This window comes from Molothrus ater, chromosome 2 (assembly GCF_012460135.2).
Source record: "Molothrus ater isolate BHLD 08-10-18 breed brown headed cowbird chromosome 2, BPBGC_Mater_1.1, whole genome shotgun sequence".
NCBI lineage: Eukaryota > Metazoa > Chordata > Aves > Passeriformes > Icteridae > Molothrus > Molothrus ater.
This window is the reverse complement of record NC_050479.2, coordinates 60753603-60778029: the sequence shown is the minus strand read 5'-3', so window position 1 is coordinate 60778029 and position 24427 is coordinate 60753603. Positions and strand designations below refer to the sequence as shown.

General features: G+C 38.5%; 1 protein-coding gene across 8 annotated transcripts in view; it reads left to right on the top strand.

The window, feature by feature from the left end:
* Positions 1-24427, top strand: part of ENOX1 (ecto-NOX disulfide-thiol exchanger 1) — a 356510-nt gene that overhangs the window by 266314 nt on the left and 65769 nt on the right. For all 8 annotated transcript variants that reach the window (XM_036381515.2, XM_054518593.1, XM_036381505.2 and 5 more), the window contains 2 exons: positions 9090-9302; positions 22719-22825. In XM_036381515.2, the coding sequence (XP_036237408.1) occupies positions 9090-9302; positions 22719-22825 (320 nt within the window). The remainder of the gene's footprint in view (positions 1-9089; positions 9303-22718; positions 22826-24427) is intronic.

Below are 24427 nucleotides of genomic sequence, written 5' to 3'. Positions count from 1 at the left end.
TAGTCTTTGGTTCTCCTAAGGGAAATTTAACCAGAACTTGACATATATGCTCAAGTTTAATATGAAAGTTTTTTAGCACAATATATACCAATACTATGTGCATAACTGTTTCTCCAGAAATAAACTTTCAGCAATGTACATCATTTAAATTAAAAAACTAAGGTAAGTTTATTTTTTATTGGTTGAAAATCATTAAAATCCAGCAAAATAATACATTGCAATTTTAAAAGTTCTGCTAATTAACAGTTGCCTTGCTGTGATTGTTGTGAGATTAAAGACACCAGCCCTGGATCTGTACTTATAGGTAAGGGTGGAGAATGCAGAAAAGATCCCTCTCTTCTAAGTGGACATGAGCTGTGCCCTGTTCTAGGTAGTAAAGAAAGCAGAGTGGGCTTGAGTAGTTACACTGGTCTGCTTTACCTTTCTTATGGCATCACAGCCAGTATCTGTAAAATAGTGGCATTGAACTTTATAGGCTCCCTTGGGCAACATGGAATCACCACATGAGCTTTTTGTGACATCCTAAAAAAAGAAGTAAAGCAACATTAAAGAAAATTCTCTAGCAAGGGCCAGTTCATGTAATAGACTCATATAATCATTAAGGTTGGAAAAGACCTCTAAGATTGAGTCCAGCCATCATCACACATTCACAATTTAAATGTGGACTTCAGATGAAAGTAGCAAAATATATATATATGTACACATACACACATAGACATACACATATACACACACGCTCACAGAGATATGTAAAACTTGGAGTTAAAACCTCAGGTCTCTGTATTATCAGCACATTTGTGCTGCTGCAAAAGCCTGGAGAATTCATCCTAAAATAAAGAAGGATCACAATATGTCTGCAATTGTCAGGATTTAACTTGAGAGATTGTTTCTTCAGCAGATGCTCTGCAGTTGTTTTCTTAAGGAAGGTCATGATCTTGCTGTGGTGCCCACTTCAAAAGACTCCTGAGCTCTGTTGCCAGCTCATGAGACAGAGCTGCAGGTGCCCAACATGCAGGTTTCAGCTCCTGCAGTGCCTCCAGAAGTTCACAGAGCAACACCAGCTAAAAAGCAAGCCAAAATAACTAAACATATCTCAACCCAAGATACTGCTTTGCAAAACAGATGTAGATAGCTTGGTCTGAATCCAAGCAACTTTTGTTGTCAAAATAACCTTGGAAATTCCTGACAGCAAGGAAATCTTATGGGGAGTAGAGATGGAGTAGGCTTATCAGCCACTCCCCTAATGTGGTCTAGATATTTACTGAGTCTGTAACAGAGGTGACAATATTTTTTTTCACTTTCTACAAACTGCAGCATAAGACTAAGAAATCATTGTTTTGTGTAACAGACTTGGCTGGAAACTCTTGCCCCAGTGTTGTCAGCATATTCCCATTCCTCTGGTGTGCTGAAGCTACCTGGTACAGCAGTGACTGTGGGTGAGAGAGTACAGAGGAACTTTTCTGCCAGTTGGAAACAGAATTTCATTGTAAATTTTCAGCCAGGCAGTCTCTACTGGTGTGGAGTTTCACAGAACAAAGGAACCAGTTCTCCAGTGCCTGGTGACTGGGGCTGGGAATACACTGCATCTGAGGCCTCATATACATGAGGATTTATAATATACTCTCCATTCCCTGTGGACTACCCTGAATCCCTTCATATCTGCAAAGAACTTGGTTTGAACACTTAATTTTTGCGGGAATTAAAGAAACTATGGACCAGTGCAATTTTTCATCACTTTGCAATTCAGTGTGTAGCAAACAGTGTTTGTTTATGTGTATCTCCCTTTCCCTTTTGCTTTTTTCCTTTTTTTTTATTTGTTAAGATCTTCATTACTCCTGCAAATGAAGTTCTTCTTAACTCTCTCCTTGTTGGCAGTATGAACATTTTTTTCCTGCACCATTCATGTCATTAGCCTGAGCCTTAATTTTCAAAATGAAATGAGCTCCAGCATTCCAACAAGATGAGTAACATGAAGAACATGAGATCCTCCATAAATTCACAGAACATACCTCCATAAATTCACAGACGTGAACTCTGGGAATCCAAGGTCATTTACAATGAAGTGTAAATGTTATTTACCTCCTTCAACAGTCCTTTGAAAATAGACCTTGAGTTCTTGTTTTGACAAAACCAGCAGAATATTGTGTCTTCAGCAATTAGACTAGAAAAAAGTGACTTTCACTTCTTCTGGTTCATTGCAGCGTTTGTGTGTGTCTTTGAGATTTTAATTCCTCAGTGTTAAATCAGATGTGTTATTACTGCACCGTGGAATGTGTCAGTAGATATTTAGGTTCAAATTTGCATGCTCTGACATCTGTTTTCCTGAGTGCATTATAAACAGTTAAGTCATGTGGTGCCCAGAACAAGACACAACTGTAGATAGGCTGAACCTTTTAAGTGGAATGCTGCTCTGTCAGGTGCATTGGAACAAAACATTTTAATCTGTGCTTATGACATTTGCGTTTCAAAGCAGGATTTCAAACATTATGGTTTTCTTAATTCAAGCATATCTGTACCTAATGGTATCATCTTCAGAAATCACTTCTTGCAAATAAGATCCTTTAAAATGTTACATATGTCTGATTTGCTGTGGGTAGCTAAATAGTTCTATCACTTAACAAAGGCATCTCTTTATATCTGAATATCTGGTTTTTAAAATATTTTGAGCAAAGGAGACATAAATATCTGAGAGTTAAATACAATACCCTGGAATTTACCTCTTTTTAATATATGAGCACAGGGAAGTTATTCATACAGTTTTTCATTTTAAGAAATATAATTTAAAAATTGAGAAGCTGCTTCTTTGCCAGGCACTGTATTATCCCCTGAAGAGAGCACAGATTGGAAATTTAAATAAATAGATGGCAGTTACAGTAGAATGAGGGATGTGCCATGCACAAGACTCAGGTAACATCAAGCCTGACAATCTCAACTCTTGCACATGGTTTGAAATATAAACAACATTTAATTGCTTGGGAGACAGGATATTTCACTGAGAAGAAAAATACACTGCTTTCAATATCACCCTGCACTTGGGAGCCAGACTGATGTAGCACTAGAGAGACAGTGCAGTTATGCAGAGAGGCAAGTCTCATCCAGAAAGGCTCAAATTCAGTGCAGAGCTACATCAGATGGGAGGCAAAGTGAGATCCTATGAACAAATCCAGTGAATGCCAGGTTTAAATGCTGAGACTCTGGGCTTTCTTTTAGCACAATTTTTATTTATTAGTGGTATATCAGGACAGAGCCCTGAAACAGACATGTTTCTACGCTTTAGCATCAAATCTGTTCCCTCACCCTTCCTGGTTTTAGATTATCATTTTCTCCTTCCTTCTTCCATATGCTGCTGACATCTGCTGTGGCACAATACATCTGGCTCCGGGAGCCTCGCACAGGGGCTGTGAGCAGGCACGGTGCGAGGGCACTTTTGTCTGCTGGCACAAGAGCATAAGGTGGGTTCAGCTATCAGCAGCCTGGTAACCCAATTCCCTGGGCACATCCCTCCCAAAGCATACAGGAGGTACACTCACTGCTTAGTGCATTACTAAAAACGTCCTCCCTCACCTCATCTGTATTGTATCAATTCAGATTTTGAGGTTTTAATATAAACCCACGGGATTAAATGTACCACACTGCAAAATGACTCAAGTTAATTACTAAGAGCTGGGAAGTGGCAGCTCGCTGATCTGAAAGTTTTTGGTGTGATTTTGAGAAATAGGGAGGAAACTCAATACCCTCATAATTACTTTTCATTGGAAATAATGGCATCAGCAGGAGAAGATAATGGATTTCTGTGTCTGACATGAAACACCCACCCCAAGAAGAATCTTGTGTGATTTAATTTGAAAGAAAGAAAGAGTTTGATTACATAGGGAGGAGAGACTACTTTTTAATATATCCTTTAGTGAACATATAAGCGTATTTTTATCAAATCTCGTGTCAGTTAGAGATTTGTTATATAACTAGAAAAGTTTCTTGGTTATAGTATGCAGTTAAGGCTATTTAAGAAATAGTAAGGTGGATATTAATCATTCTTAAAAAAACCCTTTGGCAGTAAGAATTTGTATGTCTTGATTCTTACTTGTTATGCAATGCCACTGGGTTAAAAATGTTATTAATCCCAAAAGTACTAGACTGATGTGTGTGATGCATGGCACAATTATATAAGGGATTTGAGCAGGAAAAAAAGAAGGTGAGGGTAGTAGACGGAAGAGTTGTGTTTCTAGGTCACTGGCAGGCACTCTGTACAGAAGAAGCTCTTAAGCCAAGAGAAAAATAGGTTGTCATTTTGTCACCAGAAGTGGTGTGTGCTGGGAAGAAAATTGTTCCTGATGCACAGGGGAGCTGGGCTGAGCCTGCTGATGAGAGAGGTTAGTGAACCTATTCTCTGACCTGGTTGACCCACAGCAGTTGTTTATTCTTTTTTGTGTTGAATTCAGTCTTTGCAATTTAGAAATCATAGTTTTAGTTTGATAAATTATCAAGTCAGAAGTCAGATTAAGACTAACCGTGGCCATACATCCTCCCCTGGCTGCGGCTTTATGTAATGAAGAAGTTTCCATCCTGAACTGAACTGTGCCACCTTCCTGTTTGAACTGGGCCCAGTTTGACAAACTGGAACTGGAGTCTGAGCAGCTGAGCAGCTCCAGGCAGACTGAGGGCAGTGTAACCACGAGCAAAGGGGCAGTGCTAAGCGTGGGGATGAGGTAGGGAACACGTCTTCCCATGGCACTGCTACAGCTGACAGAGGACAGGCTGTTAATCAGAGGCAAAAAAGGACAGACATTTCCCACCACTCTTGTCCTTTCTCTGCCTGCCCTGCAGCACAGTCATGCTCAGTACTCACAAGAACACCTTCAGGGGGTGCTTGTTAATTGGGTTTCTGCTGGTCAGGGCAGAACTTGCCATAAAGGTGTACCTGCCCCTTCCCATCTTACAGAGGGGCCAAGAACAACGAGATCATTAATGCTTCCCAAAACATAGGCAAAGAGCACAGGAGCTTTCTAGGTGTAGTCATTGGAGTAAAGACCAACTCTGTCTTTTCAGCATGTCCTTACAAGCCTGGGAAGTTGCATTATGGCAGCAAGATTTGGGACAAGAGACAGTGTATGGTGACTCTGGACAACACCATAGCCCATAGACAGTGTAGAAGGTTTGTTGTTATTTAGAGAGGCTCAAAGGTGTTGTGTGAAATATCTCAGATACTTTTCAAACATCTGAGAAAGACCAGGGTTGAAAAGATAATAAAAGAGCTAAATCAGTAGCCCAATGTTTGTTCTTGTCCTAGCTAGAAGTCCAGCACGCAATGTCACTCTTGAAACACAGAAATACCAAATTAGCTATATTTGCAATATATCTATACATGTAAAAATTATAGAAATAAGAGTGTTTGAATGCCTGGCTTCAGAGTGATGGATTAGTCTATATCATTTCTAATGGCTAAAACGTTAGACACAATCAACCAAGTTGTGAAAGCACCCAATGGAGGTGCTTAATACTGAGAGATAAATAGTCACGTTTGAGGTTACTCTGAGTTGAATTCTACCCTGTGTTACACCAGGGAAACTCCATAAGCTGAAAGTAAAACCTCTTGTTTCCAACACCTTTTTCCAGGATACCATTCTGTAACAGTTGTTGTCACAGCTTTTTCAATTAAATGTTTATTCCACTTGGGGTTGCTTAGAGGTGGTCAAATTGCAAGCATAAAAATGCAAAACATTTGTCAACAATTATTCGCTTTTTTCATAGAAATATTCCTGTTAACAATTTTCTGGGCAGCTCTAGGGATGCATTTTCTTTTCTTTTTATTTCATTTCATCTAAGTTGTGAGCTTGGATTTAAATGTCAAATATCTGTAGTTGATATAAGAGGAATTTGAAATACCTTATCTCTAGTGCCCTGTGATTGAGTCTGGCAGCACCTGGAAATCTCTATCGACAGAGACTCAGCAAGCCATCCTGGATGGATGGGTAATAATCTTCAAATGACACGACGTTGTCAGAGCTTGTGTTAGAGCTGCCCTTTACAGGGACATGCAGGGATGCAGGTGCTTGCAGCAGCCCTTGTGGAATGTTGGGATTACTCCAACCAAACATGTGCCTGTTACAGGGATGTCGACACAGGAGCAGGCCAGCCCAGCCTCCCTTTGCAGCTGCTTGAGGGCAGCAGGCACTTCTGGGGCACAGTTCACCTCACCATTAAACAGACAGCAAAAACAGGACTGATAAAACCTGCCTTATTTGCTTAGAATATGCTGTGACTTGGGGGAGGAGAAAGCTCTAAGAGTAAGAAATAATTTGCCACATGCTTATTTTAAAAGAACAATTACATATGGGAACATGTCTTATATAAAGGAATTTATTTGAAGAGTGTGTTTTTAAACAGTGTATAATTATGTGCATCCTACCATGAGGGAATAATTTTGAACAGAATTAGGAGTTTTGTTTTATTTTTTTAAATAAATGGCTGCAATCATAAGGCAGTTCACACTCTGTTTAAATTGGATTCCATTGCTGCATTTCTTCTACTATTTATCTCCTAACTAAAAAAGAAATGAACAATCTCATATAAAAATCTGATTTTCTAAGGCAATCTCTCATTGCTAAGAAAGTATTCTGGAAGAAAAAATGGATTCATGGTGAGTTACCTTATACCAGTCAGTGAGTGAGCTCAGGAATATAAAAGTTAGAAATTAAGGTGACATAAATTTTAAAACAGTAGAGAAAAGATTTTATTAACTAATGTGCTCCTGTTGTGCATATATTACCCTCTAGCATTTTTGAATGTAACTTCTAATTATGTAATCAATGAAGATGCTGATGTTTACCAATGAAAGGATTTTTTCCTGCTCTGTGAGCAGAGCTGTGAATTAACTATAACAGTCCCACAGACCTCTGCAGCTCCCTGGAAGTACAGTATGATGAAAACAGGTTTTCAGCATGTCCTTTTAAATGGGTAGAATCTATGTGGCAGAAGGATGATATGTTTACGAACATCCCTTACAGACACCCACTGTGCCTGATAAAAACAAAATAAGGGGAAGGTGTTTTTTTTCATAGAGGCTCTACAGCAAAACAACACATAAATGAGTACTGGGAAGAGACTAAAACAGGGAAAAGGGAGGATATTTCTGTGCTGCTGATTTTCCTCATGCATGGAAACATGCTAACATTGCCAGAAACCATTACAGGTTATTCTTATTTACTGGTGTAACTATAATAAACATTGTGTTTCAGGGATGAGTTCTTGGCTGTATTGTGTCTTTGACATCCAATTCCCAAGCAACTCAGCAGGCTGAAGATTTTGCCCAAGCCCTTTGGAGACCCTTATCCTCATGTTTCCTTGCAGTGAAGAGGCTTTGCATGAGTCTTGTTTGCATTTCTTGGGGTCTATATTCAGCCAACCTTGCTCATCTGAGCCACTTAATGCATTCCTGCTGCATATGTACCCAGCAAAGTTCAGAAGTGGAGTCTAATCCAAGGGAACAATATGAAATGAAGGAATGCCCATCTGAATCTTCCTGCCTGGTGAAATTAATGAATGGTGCTAATGAATCACATATTAATGCTTTACAGCAGATACACCATTGTACACAGGGAATGTGTTACGTGTTATTTTGCGCTTTTTTCTTGAGGGATCTTGGGTGAACATGACTATTCAGCTGTGGAGAGCAAATCTTATTGCTGTAGCTGAAAGCATGTTTCAGTTAATAAGATGTTAAATATCAGGCAATGTAAAAATCTCTTCTTCAGAGGCTGTGGGCACAGAGCATGTCACTAGTTCTCTCTGTAATTTTAGGCTACTTGCCTTTTAAGGAAGTGATTATTGATTCGGAATAAAAGCCAGAATCATCACTTAACAACTAGTATTTCATTATTCTTTGTACATGGAAAGCAAAGTCTTACAAACTGTGTCACATGTTTCTGTATCCTGCAAGACAGTTGGCTAGGTTTAGTATTTTCCAGTTTTTGTTTTAAGTGTCTGTTGGTTATGACTACACCATATCTTCCTGCCATGACCATATACCTTCTCCTACGGAAAGGTGTGCATACCATCTAAAATATATATACAGAAATATAACCAAAAAGCATTAGATGAGATGTTTAAAATGAGTTGTTGGGAAATTGAAGTTTTATAGAATAAAATCCTGGTGAAAAAATGCTATCAAATTGCACAAAAATGGTTCCACAGGAAGACACTGTTGTAATAATATTTTCTTGCAGTTCAGTCTAAATGGGACTTAAAAAGAAATGTTTCCTCTTAATCCTGATGAAGCCTGAAGTGTAATGGATGCTGTGCTTAGAGTCTTTTGAGGAAGCTGAGAGCACTGTCAGAGGAAAGAAGATTACCTGGGGAGGGAGTGTGCAAAATCTAGCCTTCAGTTTTGGCAATCTTTCTGCAGAGAAAAACAACTTTCATTACCTGAATGGCAAACATGAAGATGTAATCTAGGTGTTTTCCTGGATTCATTCAAAATCCTTTAAAAAATATATAATGTGAAACATAAAATAGTACAAAACAAATAATACAAAACAAATGCAGGCACATTGTCTGTTCAAAGCAGTTCCTTATAATTAATCAGTGTTTTGAGGAGGAATTGTTCAGACTCAACATTGTTCCTTAATTAACAACATGATGTTAGTGAAATCTGTTGACAGAAGTATGGCTGAGCCCAAGCTCCAAGACTGAGCTTTTGGCTGGGCAGATTAACACAGGCACATTTCATTTCCTCCGTGAGTCCAGTACCACAGAGGTCTCCTCACTCCTGCTGTAAGGTCATTCCATATCGCTGAATGGCTTAAGGGACACATTGCAAAAGTGAAGACTCAGGGCCACAGGGAAGGGGGGAGGCTGCTTTTTGTTGTGAGAAAGCTATTAAAATGAGAAGAAGACAAGTCTTGAAGATTTATGTAGTTTCACATGGCTGTATTGGCTTCTTACATCTGGTGGAACGAAGGACACAAAAGTTGCCCAAAATGATATACTGCAAGCAGGATTTATGGTGATTTTAATGTGACATGGAGCAGAAAATGTGTTCTCAGCAGGATATTTATGCCTGCAATTTGAAACCTGTGCTTTGATTGTTCTAGATGATAGCAAGTTTTCCGAGGCCATCACGGTGCTGCTCACCTGGATTGAGCGAGGCGAGGTGAATCGTCGCTCTGCCAACCAGTTCTACTCCATGGTGCAGTCGGCCAACAGCCACGTCCGCCGGCTCATGAACGAGAAGGCAGCTCACGAGCAAGAAATGGAGCAAGCCAAGGAGAGTTTCAAAAATGCCTTAACAGGGATCCTCACTCAATGTAAGTAACTCCCTTTTTGTCAGTGTTGTTGTAGTGATGGTGGTGGTGGTGGTAGTGGTTTTATCATTTTGCTTGTTTGTTTGGGGGTAAGTAGTTGCAATGCAGTCATGCTCTACTTCACATCCTATTCCATACTCTATGGCAGTTTGGAGGATCAAGGACCATTCCTAAGAACTTATTATTCAAGGTGAGCAAAGTTTCAGTAGTTTTTTTTTATTAATAGATGAAGACGTGCTCTATTCACAATGTCTACTCTTGTGTAGACATAACACCTCAAGAACGGACAAGACAGAAGCCTCACTGCTCTGAGAAAAGGTCATGGTTTTTTTGAGAGAAGGGATATGTAGCCTGTGTGTGGCAGCTAGTTAACTAGGTCAATTGCAGAATAGAGCACAATTAGGTAGTATTTTTAGCCTGTGTTTAGGTAAAAGGCAGTAGAATCCAGTAACTTACAGGGATATATTGACAGATAAAGGCCCACCTCCACAGTAGAAAAATATGCTGTACTGCTGCTGGCATCAGGACTGATCTGCCAGTATTAATTGTGCAGATAAACTGTCTTAAATATCTAGTGCTGGCAGCTATTTCCTTAGTACAGAAATACAATCAATGAACTTACCCTAATGAGGTTCCCTCATAAAACAATGATCAGGATACTTGCCTAGAAGTTTTCTTCAAAGGGAGGAGAGGAGAGGAGAGGGAGAGGAGAGGAGAGGAGAGGAGAGGAGAGGAGAGGAGAATATGAGGAAAAAAAAAAAACAAACCAAAATGAAAAGGCAAGGAAAAAAGGAGAAAGAAAACTGATTTAATTGTTGGTGGTTTTTAACATGTCTACTTGTGGCTCCTCAAGGAAGAGGCATTATGATACTCAGAAAGGTGAAGCCTGGAGCCAGCCCTCATGTGCCCGCTGAGAACAAAACCCAAGATAATTTACCAGATGGAGGACAGTGAAGTCGTTACATTGTAATTTCTGAATCATACCCCTAATCTTTACATTAAAAAAAAAAGCCCTAAAAGTTTTTGTGCAATTTATTTCCGGTCCCTCAGTGGGCATCCTTTAAAAGTTAGGGTTGAAGGCATAAGCTTGGATGGACTTGTCTGGCTTAGCAGAGCAGCCACTAAAGCTTCCTGCATAAGTGATGGAGAGCTCATCATCTCAGAAGACAAATTCACCACAGGGCATATATCCTAATGTAAGAGTTTAGATGCCAGAACTTAGAAACAAAGATTCTGGGCCAAAGACATTTGATTTCTGGGGACATATGTTCAGAGAGTAAATTTAAAAGACCAGCTAATTCCCTTGGTAATTTGCTAGGCATTGTTGTCTTCTGTCTCAGCATCTAAAAGGCAGTGTGAGGCACAGAGATGCAGGCACCACGCATGGCGTGCTGTTCAGTTCACACCAGGGCCTCTCTAGTTTTGTGTGCGACAGCCAGCTCTAGCATTCAGAAATGCCTTCTTCAGCTGCATTAAAAAAGTCCCCCATTGTCAGCAGGCTGAACTTTAGTTAAATCAGTCTAAATTAGCCCATTTGTCACCAACTGTTGTAGAACATCTGTCACTTGGAAGTAGAGATCCCTGTAGTTTCAGGTGGAAATACGCAGTTTTGGCTATCTGTTTTGCTTCTGTAATGTGCTGAATGCTGAACTTACAAAAACAGAAATAGCTTTGGCTTCAAAATGTGAGTTTCCTAGTGCCACAGTAACAGCAGAGTCTGGAAGAAGAAAGTTTCTGACAGATCTGGCCTAGGAGGACAAGGTCAGCAAAAAGCATCCTCAGGGAAAGTTGTTACACTGTGGATTTTATAAGAACAAGTTTTACAAGCTTTCCATATGTTCCCCATTGTTTATTTTATAAACATCATGAACATTGACCATTATTAGCATTAATGTCTTATTAAAATTCCTTGCAAACTTGCTGTGAACAGATGGATAATGTTTTTCCTTTACACATGTATATGCCTAAGATTGCTAAGCATGGAGATTCTGAAATGAGCTTCCCTTTTTCAAGGAAATTTGAATTGATCTGTATTTGAACTGATCTGAGGAATGTTTTTCATGCATCTTTTTCCATTGCTGTTCCACAGTCCTGCATAATTGGCTACAATATCTCAGTTGCTTTATGAAGAAGAATTTGAAAATACAAGATGTCCAAAATAGGTGTGTGTAGGCCTGTTAAATTCTGCAGACTGACAGAAACCCACTTCTGCTTTTCTGTAGTAAGGATCCAAAAGGCTAGTGTAATGCTGCAGCTGTGTGGCCATTTGACATAAATATTACAATATTTTAAAAATATCATGTGGCAGTCCTCTCTCATGAACTAGGTCAGATGTCAATCTTGGAGCTGACCATTCTGGGCTTTCTTTGCAGTCAGAAGAGAAAAATAAGAATCTCCATGGAATGAGTCATCAAACTGACCTCATGGTGCTCTTACAATAAGATGAATCATCCCTTGGATATGCCATTTTTTCTCTGCTGCCCATAGAGGATTCACAGGGGGCCCTTTCTCTGAACCAGATGTCCCACTTTTCACATGCCTTCTTCAGAGGAGATTAATCCCACTAACTGTGTACAGCATTGATACAGATGGGTGGAGCATAAGGGAAGAACTTGGAGTTAGATAAAAGTGCCAGCAAATGAATGTTATGGAGAGTGAAAAAGAAATAAAATTGGCTTCAAGTGCACTCACCTGGAACACACACATTCACACACATACACACACATAGTCTTGGTGAGTCTCAGTAGAAAATACTTTCTTATTAATGAGGATTACTGTGACCAGAACATTTCATCTTATGGCCTAACTAATAAAGAAGTACAGGCGTTGAAATCCCTGCTACAAATTTGTGCCTGGAGGTATTTAGGTGATTACTGAGCAGATTACCCCTAAAAATTTGGGTCAATTGCTCAGCACGTGAATTAATTACCTCATCAAAGTACTTGTGCCAGGATAATCTGTGAAATAAAGTGTATTACTGTTGTCACACCACTAATTTATAGCACCTGATTTAAGTGCTACAGGGACTCTTAGCCTTGGTATGGTGCTTCTCCAGTTATTTAAGGGATAAAGAGAGAAAAATGTCCACTTCTTTCTTTTTATTAAATTACTTGATTTTTTTAAGATTTGAATTTGTGCTTAAAGTATGGATTGTTTTCAAGGATTTATGATAGGTCTGTCTTTGTGGTTTGACATCTATTTACTTCCACAGCTTAGATACATGTGACACTGCCCCTTGATTTTCCATTCATCTCTGTTTTGTTTCCTCCCAAACCACCTGTTCAGCGTTAGGTTTAGAGATGTTGATCCCCATGTTTAAGGAAAATGGAGGCCCTAGAGATATCCCTGTTGGGCTGTTGGTGTTTTTTTAGACTGCACCAAAGCCACAATTTCCTCTTCTGACTCTCTTCTCCATGCACTGTAAACTTTGCCTACCTCTTACTGAGTTTTCAGACTGTTTAATGCAGTCTCCCTTAACAACACTGAAAAAGTTACCTACAGGTGAATAATATCTCCATATTCAAAAATGAATTTGGTATCTAAAGAGTAAGACACAGAAGGTGGTGGAAGTGTCTCAGTATACAAGTTCATAGGTTATACACATAGTGTAATGAAGTGCCCCATGGCTGGTTACTGATCAGATTATGACACTACATCATTTGGTCATTTTGGCCCATTTTACAGAAGAACTAATGGACTTAGTGGACTCTGAAACCAGGTCCCCATCAGAGTCTATGAATCAGTCTCTTGTGCCTGTGGGAGAACAGCGAGAGGAGGGTGGTTTTTATCATGGGGCCCCCTGACTAGATTACTTCACATAGAATCATAGAATCAGTAAGGTTGGAAAAGACCTCAAGATCATTTGAGTCCAGCCTTTGAATAAACACCACCATGCCAACTAAACCATAGCACCAAGTGCCATGTCCAGTCATTTCTTAAACACTTCCAGGGATGGTACCTTCACCCTGGGCAGCCTGTTCCAATGGTTAACCACTCTTTCAGTGAAAAAATTCTTCCTGATGTTCAGCATGAACATGAACAAGGGGGTATGGCTTTGAACTGAAAGGGGACCAGTTTAGATTAGGTATTAGGAAGAAACGTAGTGTGAGAGTGGTGAGACACTGGCACAGATTGCCCAGAGAAGCTGTGGATGCCCCACTCCTGGCAGTGTTCAAGCCAGGCTGGATGAAGCTTTGAGCAACCTGATCTCGTGGAAGGTGTCCCTGCCCATGGCAGGGGGGTTGGAAACAGATGATCTTTAAGATCCATTCCAAGCCAAACCATTCTATGATTCTGTGGACTATGAGATTATGCAGTTTACCTGCTTTGCCTGTTGCTAAGTATCTTCAGCCCTTACTTGTGAAACAGGAAGTGAAGCTAGATTCAATTTTGAGCTCATTTAGTAGGCCTCTCCATTTATGAAGAATCAAAGGTTTGGGGAGAAGGCTGTGTGTCATGTACCCCTTTTTTGTAGTCTAAAAAAAAACCTTGAGTTTTCCTTTCCTTTCTACTAAAGGACTCCAGTGGTATATTAGATTACATCAAATATTTTTATCAAATAACTGGTAGGTATCTGACATGAATTACACCTCAATCCAAAAAACAAACAAACAAACAAAATAATTAAATAATTCTGAAGGGAAAAGCATTCTCAATAGACTGAATAAAATTCTCCTCCTTTCATGTTTCTTCATTTTCATTCTCTGATCTCCCTGGATTTGATTTAGTCTGTTTTAACATTATCAATGCCTTCAGAGATAGAATCTGCATTTTTTTTAATGTTAAAAAAGTAAGAAAATATCAAAAATACTTTCTGAGCTCTCTTAAAAACTATTGGCATCAGTTTTGTTTTTCTCTATACAGGTTCACTTCAGAAGTTGCTCTCTTGCTTTATAAAAGATAGAATTTACATTGATATAATGATGAATGCTAAAATCACTGTCTCATCTGCTTTCCTTTAAATTCCATACTTCAGTACTTTCTCCCCCAAATCCTTCCACTTTTAGTATTCTTATAGCACCAGAAATGAAGCCAGTTTCATTACAGACATTAAAAGCATGCTGATTAAATGCTTAGCAGTCAGACTTTTAATATACAATCATGCTTTCCAGAGCAGTCTTTCAATTGCTCCACATTAATAACAACTTTTAAAAGGATTTTCCTGCTCTTTAATTGTCCAGTCTTACAGTCTTTCTTTCATTTGCCACTGACTAATTCAAAAATATAAGCTTACTTTATGTGCAATTTTTAGGTCATCATTAAGCTCTTTGTGAAAGAGATCGAGTCATATAATGTGTTTTTACAGTGCAGCCCAGTTCTCAGTTGGTGTCATAGAATGCCACTATAATACAAACATTAATCATCCATGTCATTAGTTGCCACTCTTTCTTTCTACCTTGATGCATTTCTAAAAAAGAAAAAATAAAAAGTACAGAATAACCTCTGCAATCCGTCCAGTTCCTTTTGTTAGCTCATTTAGTTAGTGTGCTCTTGGCTTGTTTCTATACTGATAATTTGTCCAGTAAAGCTCAGCTGGATCTCTTTATTCTTTTTTCAGTTGTCCTTCTATTTATGAGATTTTCTATCTCATATACACATGTTCCCTAAAAGCATTTCTATACAGGATGCTGTGACAGTGGCAGAGAATAGAGATGAAAGACTCCATTTTTATTTTACCTTGCATTCTTGTAGTTGCTCTCTTTCTTTTGGCAGTATAACCCTTTGTGGTTGTAATTTGTAGTATTTCCCATAGCTTATTCTTCTGTGCTTCATTTTCTTTGAATGTCTGCATTCCTTCCATTGTCTGTAGCTTTCACTCCACCTAAAGTCAATACAAATCTTGGTATTGATTTAAGCATGGACAGAATTTCAACCAAAGCTCTTCTGTTATTTTTTAAGAGGGTGTGTGGTTTTGTTTTTTTTTAATGTAGTCCATTAAATATGCATGGTATTTTGCAGAAAAATAAAAGCACTGCCTTCCAAGAGAATTCAGTCTATTTTGACAACTCATGCCACTTGCCTGCAATCTGCATTTCTCCTAGATGATGACACAAGGTTCAAGGCAAAGAAGTATGTGCTTTAATCACATGGAAATCTGTGCTTGGTTTTGACTTGCCTTGCTGAGTAGAGACAGGGTAAGGGCCTGATGCACCACAGAACTGAGCTGTAAATGTTCTATGGAAATAAAGGATGAGGGAAGAGTCATTAGTCAAGGAAGGAAAGGTGGTTTCACCCAAAAGGATGAGTTGGCTGTGCATACCATGTGGTCTGCACATCTAAAGCTGTTCAGACTGCTTACAAATGATTGAATAAACCTTATAAATATGAATAATCCTATGCAACTAGGAGTGATTGAAATACTTGCTCCCTTCAGTGTGCGCTAGTCATGCTTCATGTCAAATCACTGAATTTGTCATAAATGGTGTAGTTTGTGATGATGACAGATGTTATGGGGCAAGAAAAGAGTTTTGGAAAGGGATAGACTATGTGGCAGAAAAAGATGGACACACATAGAAGGAACAAAAATACAGAAGGAAGGAGTCATGGCAGGCAAGAGAACATAAGGTATGCAACAGATGGAGGAGTAAATTTCGCACCTGAAGTATGTGAGACAATTTTTTTGTTTTGATTGCCAGTAGAGTCTATGGCTGTTGAAACCTCCTCATCCACATCTTTATCCTTTTTCTTAAGCAAAAGGAACCATATTATGCCCCCCAAAAATATAGCCCTCCTGATCTCCTAGGAATATTTTAATCTGCAAGATTCCTGCATAATTATTACTTCACTTAATGGGACCTGCGATGGATTAATGTCATTTATGATGTTCCTACATTGCAGAGTTCCCTGGGAATTCTCTTTTCGGACAGATTTACGAAAAATGGTCGTTCCCACTTTTGCTATTTTTAAATCTGAGAACTGAAAAGAAAGCTGTGTCTAACAATAAATAAAAGAAGGAATAGCTAATTAACTGCAATTCTTTGGGAATAGTTTATAATCTTGTCAAGCTGACAAAGAAAGCAGCATTCACTTCACCTTCCTTTGAATTGGTGGGGGGGCAGATGAGGTTTTTCTAGGTTTTTTTCTGGTTGTCAACACAAGGTCCATAAAGTCCATTCCATAATGTAAGATTGTGGCATTGAAAGAGCAGGTACTGCACATTTTTACTTGCCCTCCTGTGTTGTGCTGGTCTAATGTCAGGCACCTGCTTGTTGAGAAATGACATGAAGGTGAAGTGGTCTTGTTGAGTCGGAGTGATTTATCACATGGCACAGTGCCAGCTCTTACAGTTACACCAAGCTGTCAGTTTCTCTGTTGTAAATTAAACCACGGTTTCATAATCTAAAAGATTTTCAAAGCTTAAATTGTAGACAGATTTTCTAGCAATACCTTGCAGGGCAAACTGGGCTCTCTAATTAAATTGTACTTTTTTCTTTATTTCAAAGTTTAACAAGGAGCGTCGTACTTCTAGAACTATCAATTCTTGATATACATACCTCAGACAAGTTACTGCACAGATTTCAGTATGAATCCTGTCAACTGAGCACTTTTAGTATCCCCATACTGCTTCCTCTTTCACTGTTCCCCACTGAGTTCCATAGCTAAAAGAAGGAGAAAGGAAAACAGTGGCTGCTGACACAGGGGTTTGATATTCTTACAAGACCAGGGGTTATAGTAAGTGCTGTGGTATAATTTTTTTTTAATTTGTCTATGTGGATTGTATTAGAAAGAAGTATTTCTTTCTGCATCACCTAGATATAGATTAGTGACATTCACTAAGCCTCTTAATAACCCACACAAGCCAGTCTGAATCAGATGGAACAGGAAGAGGGTTAAGCATGAACCAAGACATACACCCTTCTGGTCTCAAATGCTGTAGGGCTAGTCAAAGGGAAAGGCAGAAGTAATTTAGAGAGAAGACATTCTTTCTGGTATTCAGGTAGGTGAGACAGGGTAGGAGGAAAACATCCTTCTTCCTCTGGTAAGTCTTGTAATTGCTGACTGCACTGCTGAGACCTCTGTACCAGGATGAGAGCAGAAGAGGTGAGACTGCAACTAGAGGATGACCCCCCGACTCTGTCTGCAGGATTAAATTAAGCTGAGCTAGGGCAGGCTGGCCCATACTGTTCAGCTGTTAGAAAGTTGTTGCTCTGGGTCAGCTAGTGTTTTCCCACAAAATGTAATACAGTTCAGAGTTTGATGCAGGCCAAGTAGTTTCCCAGAAAAGCATCTTTTTGGGAAGAGAGAAGCACTGTTGCTGCAGGGACACTCAGCATGCTGTGCCCATTGGTTTCAGAGAGCAAGAATGGTCCCTGGTTGGTTTTGATTGCCAGGACAGATGTAGTTATTGGTAGAAGGGCAGGTTGAGGAATGGCATCCTTGCAAGCTGACTGCCCACACAGCAAAATGATTTGGGAGATAAATCGCTGCAGATTCTCTCGGGGGATGTAATAGTGAAGTCCTATGGTTTTCTCCTTGATCATGCTATGTCTTAACACTATGTGTTATGAAACCTACAGGCATCTGGGCAGCACCCAGACCAAATTTCTCTGATGGGGTTGCAGATAATTGTGAATTTTAAAAAGTTTTTTAAAAAGCACAGCCAAACACAAAACCCCAACAAAGCGAAAATCAAAGTGGAGTGGCAGATGAGGTATTTTGCACAGCTGTCAAAACCTGTATCTTCTTTATACAAGTCTATAATGGCCTTTGCTTCTGTATCCAGCTATAGTATGCTTTACTTTAGGACCCATCCCTTCCATTATCTGCAGTCTTCCCCAGGGTGATATTTCCAACTCTTATGTTTTCCTCTACTAGTCAAAGGCAATCACATCTGTTTCTCCGTCTGTGGCATGTGAATTGAGTAACAGGGAGAGGCTGCAGGTTTTCAACTCTAAAAGTGAGAAAGGCAAATTCTTTTTTGAAAGTAAGCAGTACCATAACCAAAAGAATGAGTGGCTCAAATTAATTAAAATAATACATGTTTCATTACTCTGCAATCTGTCTACCATTTCTCTTACCCATGTCACATGTCATTTACCTATGCACAGTTTTATCCTTGGACTTAATGCTAAGTTATGTTCAGCTCATTACCAAATGCCTTTCAGGACTGTTGCCAAAAATATTCTCTTCCCTATCCAAAACTGACCTGGGGACTCTAATTCATTCACTACAGCATCTAGCCTTGACTACTGTAATTCCTTGGTTTGCTGGGCTTGGAGCCAAATCGATTGGCAGACTGCAGCTTAGTCAGAATTCAGCAACAGGGCTTCTGACCCAAACCACGCCAACTCTATATCCTCCCTGTGCTGCAACTCTATATTTGAAAAGCGTGTTATACATTTACTGTAACAGTTTCCTTTACACTGTAATTTTATGGGTTGAATTTTTCTTTTACCCTTCATGTCAACTGTCACACTCTTACAGAATTTTTCTGTGCTAAATTGCCATATATTCTACTCTGACACTTGCAGTAATTTAGTGCAAAGCCCTTTTCATCCTGCGTCCTTAATTGGTAGAATTTGGAGTAAAATTCTACATGAAATCAAATTATTTTATCTGCCATCCAAGACTTTTGTTTTTATTCTAACAAATTTTTTTGTTTCTATTTTGCTTCTTTTTCTATTACAAATTATGTATATCATAATATGTAGTATAAAATAATATGCATGGCAGCTTATAATGTAATAAGCAAAGGAAAAATTGAGTACTTCTTAACTCCTGAACCCAGAGATAAATTTCAGCCGACACTCAATCATGTATTTAAAATTGACTGCTTGATAAATGTAATGCAGGGTAAAAATATTCTCTCTACCTCTTAATCTGCAGATGAGGCTACACTTTGGTTCTCATTTATTTCTGCTTTTCTTTGGTAATACAATTTTCAAATATCCTGTATCAAATATTTTCTTGCCCAGGAGATATTCTAGTTTTCCATTTCATACAGTCTTCTATGCAACTTCTGCAGGCATTGTTTAAGGGATTTTTGCTGTTTTTCCTAGTTTTTCTGGTTGCTTTTACATTTATACTTGATAGCAGTACTTTTTCCAGGTAGCATAGTTTGTGGCAGCAGAAACTGAGCCTTAAACTTCCTATTAATATACTTACTATGAGCTGGCACCTCTAATAAAGTGTATTGCACTAGCATATCACTCTAGGCTTAGTTATTTGGGTCTTTCTAGCTACTTAAAACACGGCAGAAAAACAATTAGATACTAATCCTTTGTCCGAAACATGCCGTGTAAATTAGCAGCTACAGAATAAGTCATCAGGAAAGATGCAATTACTTACATCCTGTAAGCCATATTGATGGGAAAAACATGACATGTTATGGACCCTTCCAGAACAATGTGGTTTTTTAAATCCTAATTTAGTAAGGAAATAGCTTTGCATATGGTCAATGAAAATTTGATATAGCATAGAACTCACTAACAGATGTTTGACAATGAATATTTCATGTTACTTAATAATTCTACTTACCAGTCACAGTTGACACTACAGTGCATTCTGGAGTTCAAGGTGCCTTGGGGAGATAGATATGACCTGTTATATAGTTTTGTAAATTTCTTCCTGGAGATCAGAAATAATCTGAAAACCATGGTCAGTAGAGAGACTCAGATTATGAAGATGTCAGCCCAAAATCTGGAACCTCTCTTTGGCCAAGTTTTACTCAGACACAGACAAAAAATGAGTTAGCTGGGGAGCTTCTCAGCTAATATAAACCTTACATGGCTTCTCCTTAGGGGTGAATCTACCATCCCTATGGGCTGTGTGCTGCTGGATCACTTACCCATACAAATTTGATCCTGATCAGGAGTGGGTACATCATGTCTTGTCTTCCAATTTCACAGAGCACAAGCATTATGCCAGCTTTAGGCTTCCAGAGTACCTATGGGAAAACAAATGAGTCTTGGTGCAACAAGAAAAAATGTGGCAGTGCAGGTTTACATTGAATTGCCATCTCATGGCACAGGAATGCAGGACTTTGGTGCAGTACAAAAAGATGTGGAGGCACTTCCCTGTACCATGACCTTGGCTGCTGTTTAGCTCTAATGTAATTCTTGGAGACCTTTTATGGTGGAATTTGCAAAGCTTCATAACCTAGATTGCTGTTAATATTGAAATTGCTGTACATTCATTGACACTTTGTTTGAACAGACCACTGGTATGTTGGTCCTTGATACATACTCATTTAGTATTGTCCTCTGCATCTTCCTTTTTATTATCCCTTCCTACCTGTTTCATAAAGTTTCTTTAAATGGTTTGATTTTTAGCATGTTGTACTGATACTATCCTACCTCTTGTCACTTTTTTAATTCCAAAAAGTTAGGTAAGTGAAGAAGATCCTTTTAGTATTCACTTTGTCTACTGCAGTTATACAAGAAGAAGCTATGGCATCTTCCTAGCTTGTGTTTCCATTGAGGAAAGTTTCTGAAATGATCAGATAATGACTTTTGATAAATCTTAGCACCTGTTCACATAATGAAAATTAAACACTTTAAAGTTCAAATGTTTTTCAAAATTCAGATGATCTTATTAATACTTATTAGTGGAAAATGGCAAACCAGCTCTTCCTCATATCTTTGTGAATCTTTTCTACTTGAATTTCCACTTGCAAACTGAAAACAGATTGTTAATTAAGCAAAATTTTCTGAGCACCTGGGTCATCAACAGAATGACAGTAATTAAATTCTAGCCTCAATTTCTATACACTTAATAATCGAGTGCTTTACCATTTTCATTCTTTTCAAATTAATTGAAAAAATATACACAGCATTACTTCCTTGATGCTTAGACTCTTTAGTCTAAGCAAGTTCTAATGGGCTGAAATTATCACACCTACCTTTAAAAGTTGAATGGATTACAAATGGATAAGATCATCACAGTAGGTCTGAAAGACTTTATTTTAAACTACCTATATGTATTCATTTTAAAAGAAAATGAACTACAATTATTTTCTATGACTTTAGAAGGTAATTAATCATCCCTGAAAGAAAAACTCTATTCAAAATATTGTAATTTTCTGGAATCTGAAGGCAGCCTTCAAAAGTGGTAAAAAAACAGAGAATAGAAGAAATGCGCTCAAATGAGAGAGATTAACTTTTTGTCCTAGAGGTGAAAGATGCTGCTTCAGTAGGTGAGCTCACCCTTTTAGGAAGGATAGGTTGCTATGTATAGTAAGATTCTCTACATCTCTGACTTAAGGGAAGAATGAGAGAAGCTCCAGATCAGCAAGATAAGGGACCAGGGCAGAGGGTGTTATAGCACTCCTGCCACCACTTTTCAGTGAGAGGAGTAAGAAGTGCTGCAAGCTGCAACTTGATAAAGGAAGGACATTGTTTCCACCCAGGAATCTAAAAAGATAGATAGCAAAGAACCTTGTCAAAGAGTTGAAGCATTTTTCAGTTTGACTTCATAGGTTGGCACAGCTGCTCATTCATTATTACAGCCAAGGTTGTTTGCAAAAAATCTGGATTTATTAGTGTTTTCTTCAGTTAATTGTGCTGGGATCAAGGCGACTTACATCTTGGCCAAATCATTTCTAGGCAGGTCACTGTTGTGGAAGGACAATTTTGCTTGCAACTGAAGTGAAAAGAAAGGCGTGTTGAGAGAAAAGCTTTCTCAACTGAGATGAACAAATAGCTTAAAACTGGAGGATCTTAATTATCCTAGAAAACTGATTGAAATATTGACATTTGGCTTCAGAACAAATTCATTTGATTTGAATGAGGGAAGCCCATTTCACATCTGTTCTTCACCTTGTATGAAAGAAAAAAAGTGTCTGTTCATATAAGTAACCATACATAGGCCATGGAGACGGCTCTGATTTACCACAGGTGAGCCCTTTGATATTGAGTGGAGGAGAAGGAGCAGCTGCAGCCACAGAGTGTATGTTGATGTACCTGCAGGTAGAAGGTTTAGCCTCCTCCAGGTGGGAGGTTCAGCCCTTCCCACCTGCTGACAAGTTCCCACTATCAGTCAGATAGTCACCCTTCAAAGCAGAGCCTTCCTGCCCTCCACGCTTCTGTCCGTGCAGCCCGCTCATCTGTACGCCGCTGCCACAGGAAAACATGTGTCAGGTGGATGTCTCGAGGGTCATTTCTGTGGTCATACACCAATTGCCACTCACCATGTGTGTGCCAGCACAGGGAGTGGTAGCAGACATCACGGGGAAGCAGCTGCATGCCTGGTTCTTGGTGCATAGTTAAGAGTTGTGTAGACTAAAGTTATGGAGACAGACTTGAAGGGAGACATCTCCAACATTGATACAATGTAAGTACGAAAGACACGTCATTGGATGGATATTGATGATGTTGTTTCAGTAATGACATCATCCATAGACTCCTAGTGTCTTTGCTTTGCTTCTCTATAGTGATCACAACATAAATTGCTTGTCTTGTTTGACTTCCTTGTTCACCAAAGTTGAGCAGATTGTCGCCGTTTTCAACGCTTCTACCAGACAAAAAGCTTGGGACCATTTCTCGAAAGCCCAGCGAAAGAACATAGACATTTGGCGAAAGCATTCTGAGGTTGGTGATTTTATTTTTACTTTCTATCCATCATCTCACAGCTGGATTGACACAGAACGAGTGTGATTGTAGCTGGACATAGTGTATTTGGCAATATTTACAGGCTACCATTTTAGCTGTTAATCAACTGGCCGTTTGCAGTCTCATCTACAGTATGAATTGCTCCCATTGCTCTCATTATGGTAATAGCCATTAAATAACATGAAGACAGGGAGCAATGTGTTTTTATTTTTCATGCAAAATTTGGGAAATCGTTAGAAGATTATGTTTACTATCTAAAATAATGAACTGACATAGTGAAATTAGGAACAATATTTTCAAATAAGGAATTTAGGAGTCATCGTGATCTGTTTTTAAAAGAAGAATTCTGTGGCAAAGATTTTTTTTTTCACTGGTCCATCTTATGGTTGTTATAAGATGACTTTGAGTGAAAATAAAATAAAAAATTTCTTTCTAAATAATGACTTAAGAATATTAAGTCCCTAACTGTGACCTATTCCTTCCCATTTGTTCTATGTTTATCTTAGAAAAAGTAGATACATCTCTTGTGTTGATTCTAAGTATTATGCTTGCAAAGAAACCAGTATAAATGTAATCATACAACCACACAGAGTTAGCAGTGTGGGACCATGCATGTGTGACTGTCATAAGCATGAGCAGAGGAAATGGGATTCTAACTCCCCTTGCTGTGAGTGGCAGCAAAGGAAGTGCTAGACCTCATCCTGTGTTTTGGTCATCCAGCTTTCGATTTTAATTCAGTATATACGCTATGAGCCTGTATTTTAAAAAGTAAGTACCGCTGTCTTTGTTTTCTTTCTTTCTTTCCTCTTCCTTTTTTTTTTTAATTTTAATATGAGCAATTTACATACACTTGGTTTACTGCCATGTGGTACAGTATGTTGATTGTTACTATCACAGTCCTCTAAATGATTTTTCTCTGTCTCAGAATAAAAACTTTAGAAGGTAAGGTGCACTTATTTAATTATTTTGTAGTACACTTGTAAAATAAGTGTTGTACACTTAGTATGAGAAACACTGAAGTACTGTGATATAAATCATTTGGATAACATTTTAAGTGTCCATTAACTAATGCTAAATTACAGTTGAATACCAATGGCACTAAATGTAACATCTACGTGAATACCAAATGAATACTTTATTATCAGTGCTATTATGGTGAATACAAAACTACTTCAATAATGGGACACTTAAAATAAAATGTTAGCATAATTTATTAGTATGAACTGTATTTTGCATTTTGTTCACAAATATTTCATATACATAGTGGATAATGTCTTTGTTCAATCGAAAGTTGGGAAGTTGGGGATTGATCTTTGTCTTATATTTTAGAGAAATATAAAAATATTATTTGCTAGTAGATTATTTTAATTATATTAAGATCATCCCTTCTTAAACTAACTTTCTGTAAAGGGATGTGGTGTGTCATTCATTTGCTGGTTTCTAAATATTTAATAAACTGAAATGTGTAAGAGTTGGACTTTCCAGAAATGTTAATTCTCTACTCATTTTTTTTTCAAAAATTACTGCCTTTTGATTTTAAGAGGACAACAGCTTAAAACAATTTAAAATGATGTAAAGCAT